Source organism: Belonocnema kinseyi, chromosome 6 (assembly GCF_010883055.1).
Source record: "Belonocnema kinseyi isolate 2016_QV_RU_SX_M_011 chromosome 6, B_treatae_v1, whole genome shotgun sequence".
Classification (NCBI taxonomy): Eukaryota; Metazoa; Arthropoda; class Insecta; order Hymenoptera; family Cynipidae; genus Belonocnema; species Belonocnema kinseyi.
The window spans coordinates 60866724-60882903 of record NC_046662.1 but is presented as its reverse complement, the minus strand read 5'-3'; the positions used below and the strand labels follow the sequence as shown (position 1 = coordinate 60882903).

General features: G+C 21.6%; 2 protein-coding genes across 3 annotated transcripts in view; one reads left to right on the top strand and one right to left on the bottom strand.

Moving 5' to 3' along the window:
* Window positions 1–16180, bottom strand: part of LOC117174856 (mitochondrial intermediate peptidase) — an 87844-nt gene that overhangs the window by 50819 nt on the left and 20845 nt on the right. For both annotated transcript variants that reach the window (XM_033364253.1, XM_033364252.1), the window contains exons 9-10: window positions 14868–15098; window positions 8548–8849 (exon numbers count right to left, since the gene is read on the bottom strand). In XM_033364253.1, the coding sequence (XP_033220144.1) occupies window positions 8548–8849; window positions 14868–15098 (533 nt within the window). The remainder of the gene's footprint in view (window positions 1–8547; window positions 8850–14867; window positions 15099–16180) is intronic.
* LOC117174855 (cullin-4A) overlaps window positions 1–16180 on the top strand; it is a 69988-nt gene that overhangs the window by 51713 nt on the left and 2095 nt on the right. The gene's annotated exons all lie outside the window — the stretch shown is intronic.

Sequence of the window (16180 nt, the reverse complement as noted above, 5' to 3'; positions counted from 1 at the left end):
TATTGTTGGTATAAATAAAAAAATTTAAGGACTTTTTTTTAATTTGCAGGATTTTGTAAAAGTTATAGAAAAAATGCAATTCATTTTAAAATATACTTAAACGTTCCGAAAATAAAGTTGAAACATTGTTTTGAATTTGGACAAATTTAAAACCACTTCTAGATTTCTCAAGATTTAAACAAAAACATTTTAAAGCTTTTGAAGGATGCCTAAACTATTTAAAATTAAAATAATTTAACTTCTAATTTAAAAACTGTTAAGGTTAAAAAAAATTATTTTTCAATTTTTAATGTGTCTAGCTTAAAATTACTTAAAATAATATAATTTTGAAAATTTGAATTTAGTTTTAATTCTTTAATTTAATGGTAAAAGTTTAGAATTCAAGGATTCCACTTTGAATGCTTTAATTTGTTGTTTATTACTTTAAATGGAAAAATGTTTAGAAAATATTTTGATTTTTTAAATTTCATTGACCGTGAATAATGTTTGCGAACCGGCAGATGACCGGGAATTTTTTTCTTTGATTAAAACGGCCACCCTGAAATATTTCAAAGTTTTTATAATATTTAAAAGGATTTTGAGAATTTTAAAAAGAGCTCAAGGATACCAGATATTTAAGATTTTAAACAATTTCAAAAGGTTTTAATCAATTTGAGATTTGAAACAACTTCAATGATTACAAACGAACACAAACAAATATGAAAGAAAGATTTCACAAATATTACAAATGTTTCATAAAGATTTCCAATATTTAAATGATTTCATAAAAGTTTCATGAAGATTTCAAATTCAAAGATATCAAAAATAGGATGCAGTACACCAGATTTCAAAGATTCCTAAACATCTCAAACATTTTAAACGATCTCAAATTTGTTTAGAAGATTTAAAATATTTCATAAATATTTCAAAACATTTCTCAAAGATTTTACCAAAATTTTAAAAAATTTCAAATAATATTTAATGATTTGAAATGGATACAATAAATTTCACAAATACTTCAGAGATTATGAGATTTTAAACATTTCATCAATATTTCCAAAGATTTCTCAAAGATTTGATAAATACGAAAGGTTTCACAAATATTTCAAAGATTTCAAAACAATTTCATAAAGATTAAAAATTTCAAATTTGTTTAGAAGATTTGAAAAGATTGTTCAAAGATTTCTAAAGATGTTAAATTATTTTAAACGATCTAAAATTTATTTAAGATATTTTAAACATTCGACAAATATTTGCAAAGTTTTCTCAAAGATTTTACCAAAATTTTAAAAAAATTCACAAAGATTTCATAAAGATTTCAAATTTGTTTAGAAGATTTAAAAACATTTTTCGAGGATCTCAAAAGCTTTCTAAATATTTTAAACGGTCTTAAATTTATTTTTGCGATTTTAAACATTTGATAAAGATTTCTCCAAGATTTTACCAAAATTTTAAAAGATTTCAAATAATGTTTTATGATTTCAAATGGATACAACAGATTTCACAAATACATAAAAATTGCATAAAGGTTTAAAATTCAAAGATTTCAAATTTGTTTAGAAAATTTCACAAAGATTTCAAAGATTTCTAAACATTTTCATTTTTTTAAACCATCTCAAATTTGTTTAGGAGATTTTAAACAGTTGATAAATATTTATCAAAGATTTTACAAAAATTTTAAAGGATTTCAAATAGTTTTTAATGATTTCAAATTAATACAGTATAATTTACAAATACTTCAAAGATTTCATAAAAATTTCATAAAAATTTTTTATTTTGTTAGAAGATTTCACAAAAATTTCAAAAGATTTTTCAAAAATTTCTCAACATTTTAAATATTTTAAACGATCTCAAATTTATTTAGGAGATTTCAAACATTTCACAAATATTTCAAAAGATTAAAAAAATTTTACCGAAATTTTAAAAGATTTCAAATATTTTTAATGATTTCGAATGAATACAAACGATCTCAAAGATTTTACAAAGATTTAACCAAAATTTAAAAAGATTTCACAAAGATATAAAAAAAGGGTGCAGTACACCAGAGTTCAAAGATTTTTAACCATCTCAAATTGTTGTAGAAGATTTAAAACATTTGAAAAATATTTCAAAACATTTTTTAAATATTTCCCAAAGATTTTTGAAAGATTTCTAAACATTAAAATTTTTTTAAACTACCTCCAATTTATTTAGCAGATTTTAATCATTTGAAAAATATTTCCAAAGGTTTCTCAAAAATTTCATAAAAAATTTAAAAGATTTTTCAAAGATTTCTAAAGATAAAACATTTTTTTAAATCATCTCAAATTTGTTTAAGAGTTCTGAAAAATTTCACAAATATTTCCGAACATTTCTCATAAAGATTTTAAAGATTTTACCAAAATTTTAAAAGATTTCAAATAAATTTTAATCCAAATTTTATAAATACAAAAGATTACAAATACAAAAGGTTTCACAAATACTTCAAAGATTTCATAAAAATTTTATAAAGACTTAAAATTTCAAAAATTCAAATTTGTTCAGAAGATTTGAAAAGTTTTTTCAACGATCTCAAAGATTTCTAAAGATTCTAAATATTTTAAACGATCTCAAATTTTTTAAAGAGATTTTAAACATTTTAAAAATATTTCCAAAGATTTCACAACAATTTTAAAAGATTTTCTAATGGCCTCAAAGATTTCTAAACATTTCACAAATATTTCTGAAAGATTAACAAAATTTTAAAAGATTTCAAATGAATACAAACGATTACAAAGATTTCAAACATGTTAATATATTTCAAATTATTTCTCAAAGGTTTTAAAGATTTTAGCAAATTTCAAAAGATTTTTCGAAGATCTCAAAGATTTCTAAAGATTAAACATTTTTTTAAACCATCTCAAATTTTTTAAAGAGATTTGAAACATTTCACACATATTTTCGAAAATTTCTCAAAAGATTTTTAAGATTTTACCAAAATTTCAAAAGATTTTTCGAAGATCTCAAATATTTCTAAAGATTAAACATTTTTTTAAACCATCTCAAATTTGTTTAAGAGATTTGAAACATTTCACAAATATTTTTGAAAATTTCTCAAAGATTTGTAAGATTTGACCAAAATTTTAAGAGATTTCACAAATGTTTCAAATATTTTAATGATTTCAAAAGAATACAAAAGATTTCACAAATATTTCAAAGATTTCAAATTTTTTATAATATTTCACTAAGATTTCAAAGAATCCATGACTTTCAAAGATTTTACACGAGTTCACATTTCTTTAGAAAACTTAAAAATATTTCACAAAAGTTTCAAATATTCCAGTGATTTCAAATAAATACAAAAGATGTAGGAAACATTTCACAAATATTTCAAAGAATTTAAAAGGATTTCTGGAATTTGAAAATTTTTGAGAGACATCAAAGATTTCACAACATTAAAGAGGTTTTAACAAAAAAAAAAAAGGTTTCAAGAAATTTGAGAAGATTTCAAAAGATTTCTACGATTTCAAATGAAAACACAAGTTTTCAAACTTTACAATGATTTTAAAGACCTTAAAAAGATTTAAAAATATCCCCAAAGACTTAACAAAGACGACTTAGGTTCGAAAAAAAATAAGAATTTGTTTATTTATGGTTCTGATTTCTTTAGAAATTTGTAGCCAATAAAAAATGAAATGTTTCATATTTTGCATGCATCACAAATGTTATTTTATTATTTGATGTAAAAACAATGAGGCCTAGAAAAACTTGATTTCTCGACCTGGACAACCTGGAAAAGGCCTTAAATTTTATTCCTAGGAATCGCTGGATATCCTGATATACAGAAAAGAGTTTTAATTTAAAAAGTTATTTTCTTCTTCACAGTGTTCTTAAGTTTACAAGGCTCGAATCATGCGACTTTTTGGAAAAAAATGCGAAGTGTCGGAAATTTTCCCCTTTTTATCAGAATCGCAATTAAAATTCTGAAATTAAAATTGAAAACTAAGAAAAGTTATATCATTTCAATTATGAAGATTAAAAATTGAATAATTTATCACCAAAGCTTTATACTTAGAAAATTTTAATTAATATCGTTTAAAATTAAATAATTTCTAATTGCGTGAATCCGTATTAAAAATTTTATTTTTTTAAATTTCAAGCCTTAAAATTTGGACATTTTTAAATCGAAAATGATAAAAATCGATTAATTTAAAATATATTTACAGACTTCACACTATTCCCTCTATTCGTCTTTTTTTAAAGAATTTTTTTTCTCTGCTTTTAAGAAACTTCACTTTCTTGCGTTTTTTGGCTGAATAAATTCCAAGTGAACTAATATAATCCAATAAGAAAGTTCAACTACCTCCGGTTACAACTTCATTATTTTGGTTAAAAATTCGACTGTTTTGTAATAATTTTTATTATTTTGTTGAAAATTAATTTATTTTTTATCGAAAATTCAACTGTTTTGTTGAACATTCATCTGGTCGGATAAAAAATTCATTCTTATGGATTAAAAATCCATGCTTTATTGTTGAAATGTCATCTTTTTTTATTAAAAATTCATCTTTATTGATTGAAAATTTTAATATCTTTCAAAACTTCGTCTTTTTGGCATGAAAATTCAACAATTTGGTTGAAAATGCAACCGTTTTTGGTTGAAGTTTGATTTCTTGGTTGAAAATTCAATTATTTTGTTAAAAAGTATACTCTTTTTCGGCCAGAAATTTAACTTTTTTGTTGAACATTCATCTTTTCGGATAAAAAATTCGTTATTATAGATTAAAAATTCTTCTATTGTTGAAAAGTCATATTTTTGGTTGAAAATTCAACTGCCTTCTAAAAAAATCGTCTATTTGCTTATAAATAATTTTTTTTAATTTAAATATTTGATTGCAAACTCCTTTTTTATGGTAGAAAATTCATCGTATTGCAATGAAAATTCCTCTTATATAGTAGAAAAGTGATATTTTTTGTTGAAGTTCAATCTTTTTTAGTTGAAAATCCACAATTGTACTTTAAAAGTTTAATTATTTGGTTAAAAAGTAATATTTTTTGGTCGAATAATCTGGCTTGTTAATTCATCCTTTTTGGTAGAAAAATCACATTTCTTGATTACAAATTAATTTTTCTTGGCTGAAAATTAATTTTTTTGTTGAACATTTGTATGCCTTCTGAAAAATTCGTCTTTTTCATGAAAGTTCAATTATTCGGTTAAAAATAAATCTATTTTGTTTAAAATTCGTCTCTTGATTAATAATACAACTATTTACTTGAAAATTCAACTATTTTTTGTGGAAGTTTAATCTCTTATTTAAAAATTCGAACATTTGATTAAAAATTCATATTTTTTGCATGTAGAAAATTCCATGTTGTAAGTCATATTTTTTGATTGAAAATTCGTCTTTGTGGAATTAAAATTCACCTTTTTTGGTAGAAAAGTCACCTTTCTTGGTTAAAAATTCATCTTCGTTAGCTAAAAATGAACTTTTTTGTGAAAAATTCAACTGTTTTCTGAAAAATAAGTTCTTTTGTCTTCGAAATTCAACTTTTTTGTAAATTTTTTTTTTTTCATCAAAGTTGGATCTTTTTAAGGTTAAAAATTCAACTAAATATTTAAAAATTTATATGATGTGTTGAAAATTTGCTTTTTTTATGGAAAATTAATCTTTTTCATTGAAAATTGAGCTATTTGTCTTAAAAACTCAGCTATTTGGTTGGCAAGCTAAAATAATTTTTTCTTCTCGTTCTTCAAGTGTTGGGTTAAAAATTGTTTTTTTTAGTAGCAATTTTTTTTAACTGAAAATTTCACTATTGTATTTTTTATTGTTAATTTAGATTTTTTGTTAAATTCATGTACTTTGTTTAAAATTAGTCTTCTTTATAGAAAATTAATTTTTTTGGTTCAATTTTTTTTTTTTAATTAAACAACTTTGATAGAAAATTCAACTGTTTGGTTGATCATTAACTTTGTTTTTTTGAAAATTTGTCTTTTATGGATGAAAATTAATTTTCTGGTTTGGAATTTTTTTTAAATGAAACTAATTTGTTGAAAGTTGAACTTCTTTATTACAAATTTGTTTTTGGATTGAGATGTATACTTTTAGTTAAAAATTCATCTCTTTGGTTGAAAATATAACTATTATTTTGAAAATTTAATTTTCTAACTTAATAATTTTAATTGAAAATTTAGCTATTCTTTTTTTTGTTACAAATTTATCGTTTTTAGTTGCAAATTCAACAATTTTGTTGAAAATTAATATATTTGGTTGTAAATTCGTATTTTACGGTAGAAAATTAATTTTTCTTGTTTAAATATTCATGGTTTATATTAAAACTTCAAATATTTGTTTAAAACTTAATTTACTTTGATGAAAAGTATGTATAAAAAATATTTATAAATAAAAAATTAATTTTATTTCATCAAAATTAAATTTTTTAAATGACCATTTTTTCCATTTTTGGGTAAAAATGGATCTTTTTAAATTTAAAAATTCAACTGCTTGTTTGAAAATTTATTTTATTTGTTTAAAATTTGCCTTTTTTGGTAGAAAATTAATCTTCTTGCTTGAAAATTTAGCTATTTGGCTTGAAAATTCAACTATTTCGTTAGTAAGCTAAAATCATTTTTTCTTCATTCAGTTCTTTGGTTACAGATTTGTCATGGAAAGTTAACTTTTTTGTTGAAAACGTATATTTTTGAGTGGAAAATTCGCCTTTTTGGCTTGAAAATTTATCAATTTGGCAGAAGTTTAATCTTTTTGTTTCAAATTTAATGTTTGTTTAATTCAACTATTTGATTGAAAATTTATTTTTCAGGCTCAAAAGTGAACTGCTTTCTAAACCATTTGACTTTTTAACTTGAAAACTCAACTCTTTTCTTAAAAAATAATCTCTTCTGGTTGAAAATTAAACTTTTTTCTTGAAAATGTAATATTTTCCTACTAGAAATGTCAGGAATAAGAAATTTTTCAGATTTTATCTATATTAATTTGATACAAAAGAAGTTACTCCTCTATTATTCCTTTATTTTCGCTTACAATTTTTTCAGTTTGAATTTTAGATTGTAATTTTAAGTCGTTACAAATAATTATTCAATTTTTATTCATTCATCAAAAATTGTTTTGAAATATTTTTAAAAATTCTTTTTTAAAATAAAAAATCACTTTAAATTTTCCCAGGAATCTTAAAAAAAATGTTATATTATCTTGAAACCATTAAAAATCTTGAAAAAGCTTCAAAATTTGATTAAAAAATGTTCTGTTTTAAAATGATTTGATTTCTTTCAAACTTTTCCCAAAAAAATTACTTTAAAATCTTCCAGATTCCTTTTTTAGAATTTTGAAACTCTTTAAAAATATTCCTTCAAAATTAATTGTTTAAAATAAAAAATCATTTTCAATTTTCCTAGGGATATTAATAAAATTTGTTATTCTTTTGAAATCTTTGAAAATACTTGAAAACTATTTTTGTTGTACGAAATCTTCAAAAATCTACATTTTGCTTGACATTGTTTGAAATGTTTTCAAGTAATCAATTATTTTTAAATTTTCATATTGTGTTAAAATTATTATTTCACAATAAAAAATCATTCAAGATTTTCCTCGAAATCTTTCAACATCCTGAAAAATATCGGAATTTTGTTCTAAATTTTTTGAAATCTTTTCATGTTTTCAATTTTTTTACCTTTTGAAAACTTTTAAATACATCATAAACTTACTTAAATTTTCACCAAATGAATAATTGTTCCACTGTTATTTATACATAAAAATTGAACAATTTCATTTACAAATAAAAATGTTTAAAATAGAAAAATAAAGATTGTAACGTTCAAAGGTTAAATTTTTCAAAGAATTCACTTTCAGATTATTTTGTTTTAAACATTTGAATTATAATTGCTTATTTTAAATAAACATTCAAATATAGCTAAGTACTTAAAAATTGGTTATTTTCTTGAAATAAAAAATTACATTGAACAGATTCAGAATCGTCCTCTAAAATAAGATATGTATTAAATTTTTGATATTCAAACTACAATTCAATTTTGAAAGTTATTAAAAAAGTGATCAACTGATAAACTAAAAAAGGTTTTATCAAAAAAAAAAAAATTAATTTCAAAAGCTATTATTTTTTAATTGTTTAGTCCTTCAAAAAAGTATTAAAAAATTCTTTTAATTGAAAAAATACTTTTCAAAATGAAGACCTAAAATGGAAAATTTTGATGGTAAAAGATTTAAGAACTACAAATTGTAAACTGAATGATTTCATAATTGAAAAAAAAACCAATTGAACTTAAGTTAAAAAGAAAGTTAAAATAAAACTTATTTTACATTATCTCTGATATTTCAAGTGATTGGACAGATTTTTCATTTAAAAAAATTCAGACTTAAATTTCCGTATTTGTATTAAAAAGCAACGAAAAATTAAATGTTATCACAAACTTATTTTCACCGAATATAATTTTATTTACAGAAAAAAAGCTTAAAGCTTCTGATTTAAACAGTTCCATTCTACTTACCAAATCTTTTATCAGTCTATTTTTTTTTCCTATTCGAGAAAAATGTCGGAATTTACAATATTGAGAACGTCAAAAAAAAAAAAAAATCTTACGTGGAGAGTTTCTTCTTCATGACTTGTACTTGGTCGTTTTTCATATCAATTTCGTTAAGTAGAGATTTCGCAAAATTTGAGGGACTCGCTTCTTTGTTGAGAAAATCGGAAACTAATTTAGATGGAGGTTTTCCGCCGCCGTGAGCCAAGCATTCTCTTCGATATTTTTCACCGGATGATCGACTCAGGGGATCGTTTTGAAAATAGGTTTGCCAAATCCAGGAAGCGATCGCTCTGGATATTAAATATGAATAATATTTTGCTCCGTATCCAACTAGGTGGGAAAATCTCAGTTGCCAGGCCTGCAAAATTTTTGTTTTTGAACAATTTGATTTAAAAAAATTGTTTAAAACTCTAAAGCTAAACATTTTTCCATTTGCAGTAATAAAAAATAAAATGCCAATTAAAGCACTCAAAGTTTGGTAATTAATTTTTTCGTCTGAAAATTGAACCACTTACTTCTGAGTTGAGAATTTACATTTTCTAGTTGAAAATTCAAGTATTTGGTTAAAAATTCGTGTTTTTTTTTAATTGGAATTTCTTTTTCGACTGAAAATTTAACTATTCCACTTTTTATTGTAAATTAAAAATTGTTTAATTCATGTATTTTGTTTAAAATTACTCTTCTTTGTAGATGATTAATTTTCTTGGTTGAAAATTAGTCTTTTTTAGTTGAAAATTCAACTAATTGGTTCAAAATGTACGTAGCTTATTGAAAATTTGTCTCTTATAAAAGAAAATTAATTTTCTTGGTTCAAATTGATGTATTCTATTGAAAATTTGTCTTTTATGAGAGAAAATTAATTTTTTTATTACACATTGAACTAATTTGTTGAGAGTTGAACTACTTTGTTAAAAATTTGTTTTTTGGATCGAGGTGCATTATTTTAGTTAAAAATTTCTTCTTTTTGGTTGAAAATATAAATATTATTTTGAAAATTTGTTTTATATATAAATATATATTTTTGTTGTTGTTTAAAATTCGTCTTTTTCTGTAGAAAATTAAATTTTCTTATTTGAAAATTCATGTTTTATATGTTGAAAATTTAACTTTTCGTTTAAAAATTAATTTAGTTTGTTGAAAAGTATGTCTAACATTTTGTTGAAAAATCAAATGGCTCATTAAAAATTCCTCTTTGGTTGAGGATTCAACTATTTTGTAGAAAATTCCACAATTTTGTTAAAAAATAATTCTTTTATTAGCAAGATATCATTCTTAGCTTAAAATTCATCTCTTTTGTTGAAAAGTAAACTATTTGTTGAAAATTCGCTCTTCTTTGTATAAAAATTAATTTTTTAACTATTCAATTTTTTGTTGAAAATTTGACTTTTTTAGCTAAAAAATCAACTATTTAGTTAAAAATTTCTCTTTTTTAATTGAAAATTAATGTCATTTGTTGAAAACTCGTCTTTTTCGGTAGAATTTAAATATTCACTTTTTTTTATTTTTAAATTAATTTTTAACTGAAAATTTAACTGTTTAATTTTTGGTTTAAGATAGGTCTTTTTTAGTTAAAAATTAATGTATTTTGTTGAAAATACGTCTTTTTCGGTAGAAAATTAATCTTCTTGGTTGAAAATTGGAATATTTCATTAAAAGTCGTTATTTTGATTGATAGTTTATTTTTTAACTGAAAATTTATTTATTCCAATTGAAGATTCAAAATTTTAGTTAAATATTCATTTTTTTATTTGAAAATTAATTTTTCAACTAAAAATTTAACTATTTATTTTTTGGTTCAAAATTTATATTTTTTAGTTGAAAATTCAAGGCTTGGGTTAAAAATTCGTGTTTTTTTTAGTTGGAATTTTTTTTAACTGATAAATTCACTATTCCATTTTTTATTCTAAATTTACATTTTTTTTATTCATGCACATAGTTTGAAATTAATCTTCTTTGTATAAAATTAATTTTCTTGGTTGAATTTTGTTTTTTAATTGATGTATTTTATTGAAATATTGTCTTTAATGGAAGAAAATTAATTTTCTGGTTTGAAAATTCATTTCTTTTGTTTTTAAAATTTAAACTAATTTTTTGAAAGTTGAACTACTTTGTTAACAATTTGTTTTTTGGATCGAGATGCATTATTTTATTTAAAAATTCATCTCTTTGGTTGAAAATATAACTATTATTTCGAAAATTTGTTTTTTAAAATTAATAATTTTTAATTGAAAATTTAACTATATTCTTCTTTTTTGTTTGTTAAAAATGTATCTTTTTTAGTTGCAAATTCAACCATTTTGCTGAAAATTAATATATTTGGTTGAAAATTTGTTTTTTTCTGTAGAAAATTAATTTTTCTTATTTAAATATTCATGGTTTATGTTAAAAATTCAACTATTTAGTTAAAATTTAATTTAGTTTGTTGAAAAGTATGTATAACATTTTGTTGAAAAATCAACTGGATCGTTAAAAATTCGTCTTTGGTTGAGGATTCAACTACTTTGTAGAAAATTCCACAATTTTGTTTAAAAATAATTTTTTTCTTAGCGTGATATCATCTTCGTTTAAAATTTACCTCTTTTGTTGAAAACTCAACTATATGTTGAAAATTCGTTCTTCTTTGTTTAAAAATTAATTTTTTAACTATTTAATTTTCTGTTAAAAATTGGTCTTTTTTGACTAAAAATTCAGCTATTTGATTGAGTTTTGTTTTAATTGCAAATTAATGACTATTTCATTGAAAACTCGTTATTTTGGTTGAAAGTTTATTTTTTCACTGAAAATTTAACTATTCCAGTTGAAGATTCATCATTTTAGTTAAAAATTCATCTCTGATTTATAATTTAACTAATTATTGAAATTTTCTTTTTATTTGAAAATTTATTTTTCAATTAAACATTTAAAGGTTTAATTTTTGGTTGAACAGTGGTCTTTTTCAGTTAAAAATTAATGTATTTTGTTGAAAATTCGTCTTTTTCGGTATAAAATTAATTCGTCCTGTTTAAAAATTCATGTTTTATGTTGAAAATTAAACTATTTAGTTGAAACTTAATTTATCTTTTTTTAAATTATGTATAACTTCTGATTAAAAAATTAATTTCGTTGTAGAAAATTTCAGAAGTTCGTTAAAAAGTCATTTTTTGTTCAAAATATATCATTTTAATTGAAAGATCATCTCCTTGAATAAAAATTTGGCTATTTATTTAAAATTCATTTTCAGGATGGGCGTTTTAATCAAAGAAAAAAATTTAAGGAAAATACAATTTCAAAATGAAAACTCAAAAGTTAAACATTGTTCTATTTTAAGTAATAAAAAAAAAATACAAATTAAAGCACTAAACGTGGAACTCTTGAACTTTAAACTTTTAAAATTTAGGCTTAATAGTTTTTTATTAAAAAAATTGAAAATGAAATGCAGATAAACTGCCAAATTGGGATTTTATAACTTTTATAAATTATAAAGTTTAAAGGTTCAGACTCAGTTACAAAAATAGAAATACACGTTAATATTTTAAAACCCAAAATAAAAAAAAAAACTCAATAACTTTAAAATGTTCAAGATTAGATTATTTTAAGAAATTTGAAGCTACATTAAAAATTAGAAGTTAAATTATTTGACTTTTCAATAGTTTAAACATTCTTGGAAAGCTTAAAAAACTATTTCAAAATCTTCAGAAATCTAGAAGTTGATTCCAATTTTTCCAAATTTATAATTATTTTTGAAATTTTTTAGAACTTCTAAATATCTTTTAAAATGAGTTCAATTTTTCCTAAAACTTTTAGGAAATCCTGCATATTTTAAAACGATATTTTTTAATTGATTTATTTTGTTCTTGAAAATTGATCTTTGTTAAAAATTTGCCTTTTTTAGTATAAATTTCATCTTTTTGATTAACAATTCGACTATTTGGTTAAAACATTATTTCTAAAATTTTAATGTATTTTTTCGTGTAAATGTATCTATTTTGTTGAAAATTTATATTTTTTGGGTTAATGCAATTGTTTTTTCATTAAAAATAAATTTTTTTCAGAAAAAATCAATTTATTACAAGTTATTAGGAATTATTACATTTTTCGTTCATAATGCATTTTTTTAAACTGAAGATATGGTTGAAAAGTTAACAATATTATTGAAAATTTATTTTATTGTTGATGTAGATTCATGCTTTTTGTTGAAAATTTGTATTTTTGATAGAAATTTCATCTTTTGGTTTTTTTCGACTATATGGTTAAAAATAAGTATATATATTTGGTTGCGAATTTATTTTATTTGGTGCAAAATTAATTGTTTACTGAAAATTTAGCTCTTGTATTTTTGGTTAAAAATGTATTTCTTTGGTTGAATATTAGTTTTTTTGTTGTTGAGAATTTGTTTCTTTAACTAAAAATTCAATTATTCTATTTTTTGTTGAAAATTTATCTTTTTTTGTGTGTTAAAAATGCATGTATTATTTATAAGCAACGAAAAATAAACTACAAATTAAAGCACTGAAAGTGGAACTCTTGAATTTTAAACTTTTTAAATTTAAGTTTAAACGTTTTTTAATAACTTTTCAATTGAACAATTTTTAATTAAATGCAGATAAACGGCCACTTTTCGAAATTTTAACTTTTATAAATTGTAGAGTTAAAAAATTCAGCTTCATTTCCCAAAATATATATTTACTTTATCATTTTCAATGGTCTAAATATAAAAATTAATCGATAAACCTTAAAATTTTCGAAATTATATTATTTTAAGGAATTTTAAACTACATTAAATATTGAGAAAATGATTTTATTTTTTAACTGAACACTTCTGAAATTAGAAGTTAAATTTTTTGCATTTTCAATAGTTTACACATCCTTGGAAAGATTCAAAATAATATTTCCAAATCTTCAGAAATCTAGAAGTTGTTTTAAATTTTGTAAAATATTGAATTATTTTTCAAATTTTTTCAGAACTTTTAAATATCTTTTAAATGAGTTCAATTCTTCCTACAATTTTTTTAAAAATCCTACGAATTAAAAAAGATTTCCTTAATATTTTGATGTTTAAATAAAAATTGAAAAGATTCAAAATTAATTTACAACTAGAAATGACTTCAAATAATTTAAACGAAATGCAGATTTCAAAACTGAATTTGAAAAAATAAATTTAGTAGCTTTTCAAGAATTGTGAAAGGCATCAAAAGAATAAAAACATTTTCTTAAGATTCCTAGGAAAATTAAAAATATTTTCTTTTGATCAATTATTTAAAGAGAATATATAAAAAGATTTTAAAATATATTTATCGAATTTTTCCTACAATTTCTAGAAAATTCTGCAAATTATACAAAAATTTCTTAAAATCTTCTAAATTTATTTTTGAGAATTTTGCAAATCTTTTAAACCCATTTTAAATATTCTCTTAACATAATTTTTCAAAATAAAACATTTCAATTTTAATTATACGAAATCATTTCAAATTTTAAATTAATTTTTAATCTTTCCAAAACTTCTAAATGTCTCTTAAAATTATTTATAAATCAAAATTCAACAATCTCACTTGGAAATTAAACATTTTTTAAATACAATAATTAAAATTGTAACGTTTAAAAATTAAAAGCTCTTCGAAATTTTAACGAGTCCAGGCTTTCTACGTAAAACAATTCAGTTTAGAAACCGTTTAATTTTTGACATTCAAAATTTATACCATTGAAAATGATAAAGTAAGTATATATTTTTGTAACTGAAGCTGAATTTTTTATCTCTACAATTTATAAAAGTTAAAATTTCGAAAAGTGGCAGTTTATCTGCATTTAATGAAAAATTCTTCAATTGAAAAGTTATTAAGAAACTTTTAAACTTAAATTTAAAAAGTTTAAAATTCAATTGTTCCACTTTGAGTGCTTTAATTTGTAGTTTATTTGTTGTTGCTTATACATAATACATGCATTTTTAACACAAAAAAAGATAAATTTTCAACAAAAAAATAGAATAATTAAATTTTTAGTTACAGAAACAAATTCTCATCAACAACAAAAAAACTAATATTCAACCAAAGAAATACATTTTTAACCAAAAATATGAATTTTCAACAAAATAGATACATTTACAAGAAAAAATACATTAAAATTTACAAAATAATTTTTTAACCAAACAGTCGAATTGTCAATCAAAAAGATGAAATTTATACCAAAAAAGGCAAATTTTTAACAAAGAAGATCAATTTTCAACAACAAAAAAACGAATATTTAACCATAAGAATTAATTTCTAACGGATTTTAATACTTATACTCTATATTTTTTAATACTTAAATTATGGATTCATGAGAAAAAAATTGATTTATATTTACAGTTTATAAAATAAAAATGTTTTTTTGTTTGTATTTTTTTGTTTGATAAATTTCTCACCGTATCTTCCACGTATGGCAATCCATAATATTCCTTTTGAATATCTTCTAAAATAGTTATGCTGTTGCATTTTAGTTCGCCGCTGTGATAAACTTGATCCAACATGCTGTAAAAGACTTGATTCTGCATGTCAGAGGCAGGAAATACACTTTTGGAAGCGCATAATTTTTCTGCCAGATGCTGAGGAATTGGTTCTTGAGTTTCAAAATGTTTGGCGAAGAGTGTCACTACCTAAATGATTTTTAGTTTGTTAATTATACAATTTTCTCTGGGACAATTGTAAAAATAATAAAACTTGAAACGGGTTTTAAGTAATTTCACGGGTTTTCTCCCGGTTCATTTTTCACGCAGTCTGGTAATTATACATCTTTTCTCCATTTCCATATTATAAATGAAAACCTTAATTCTTTTGGAAAATTCACTGTTCCAAGTCGCATTTTTAACCGAAAAAGCTTACATTTTCATCAAGAAAGATTTTTCAGTGAATAAAGAAAAAAATTTTCATGGTAAATATTCAATTTTCAAGTTCAAAAGACAAAATTTCTACAAAAAGAATTTGAGTTTTCAACCCTAAAATATAAATTTTTAATAAAAAAATTAATTTCCAAAAATATTGTGGAATTTTCAAATAAAAAAATTAATTTGACTAAACAATTAAATTTTCGATCATAATAATTGAATTTATAAACCCCAAAAGACGAGTTTAAAAAAAAAATCTTTTCAACTGGAAAATATCAGTTTTCAACCAAGAATAGAATATGTTCATTTTCAGCTAAAATAAATTATTTTTCAACAAGACAAAACGAATTTTTAACAAATGTTAAATGGATGATGGATTTTAACGTTGAAAACCCCGAATTTTCTGCAAAAAATTTGAGTTGTAAATGATTTTTTTGTTACAAAATTCATCTTTCTGAGTTAAAAATTCAACTTGTTGGTTGGGAATTCTTGAATTTTATTAAAAATCGTCTTATTTGGTTGTAAATTAATATTTTTCTTTCAAAATTCATCTTTTTTAGTGGAAAATTCAAGTTTTTGGTGGAGAATTCTTGAATTTGATTGAAATTCGTCTTTTTTTGGTAGCAAATTATTCTTTTTGTTTCAAAATTCATCTTTTTGAGTTGAAAATTCATCTTTTTGGTTCGGAATTCTTGAATTTTATTTTTAAAAAAACGTCTTTTGTGGTTGTAAATTAATATTTTTGTTTGAAAATTCATATTTTGAGTTGAAAATTCAACTTTTTGATTGAGAATTGTTGAATTTTATTAAAAAATCGTCTTTTTGGGTTTTAAATTAATATTTTTGTTTCAAAA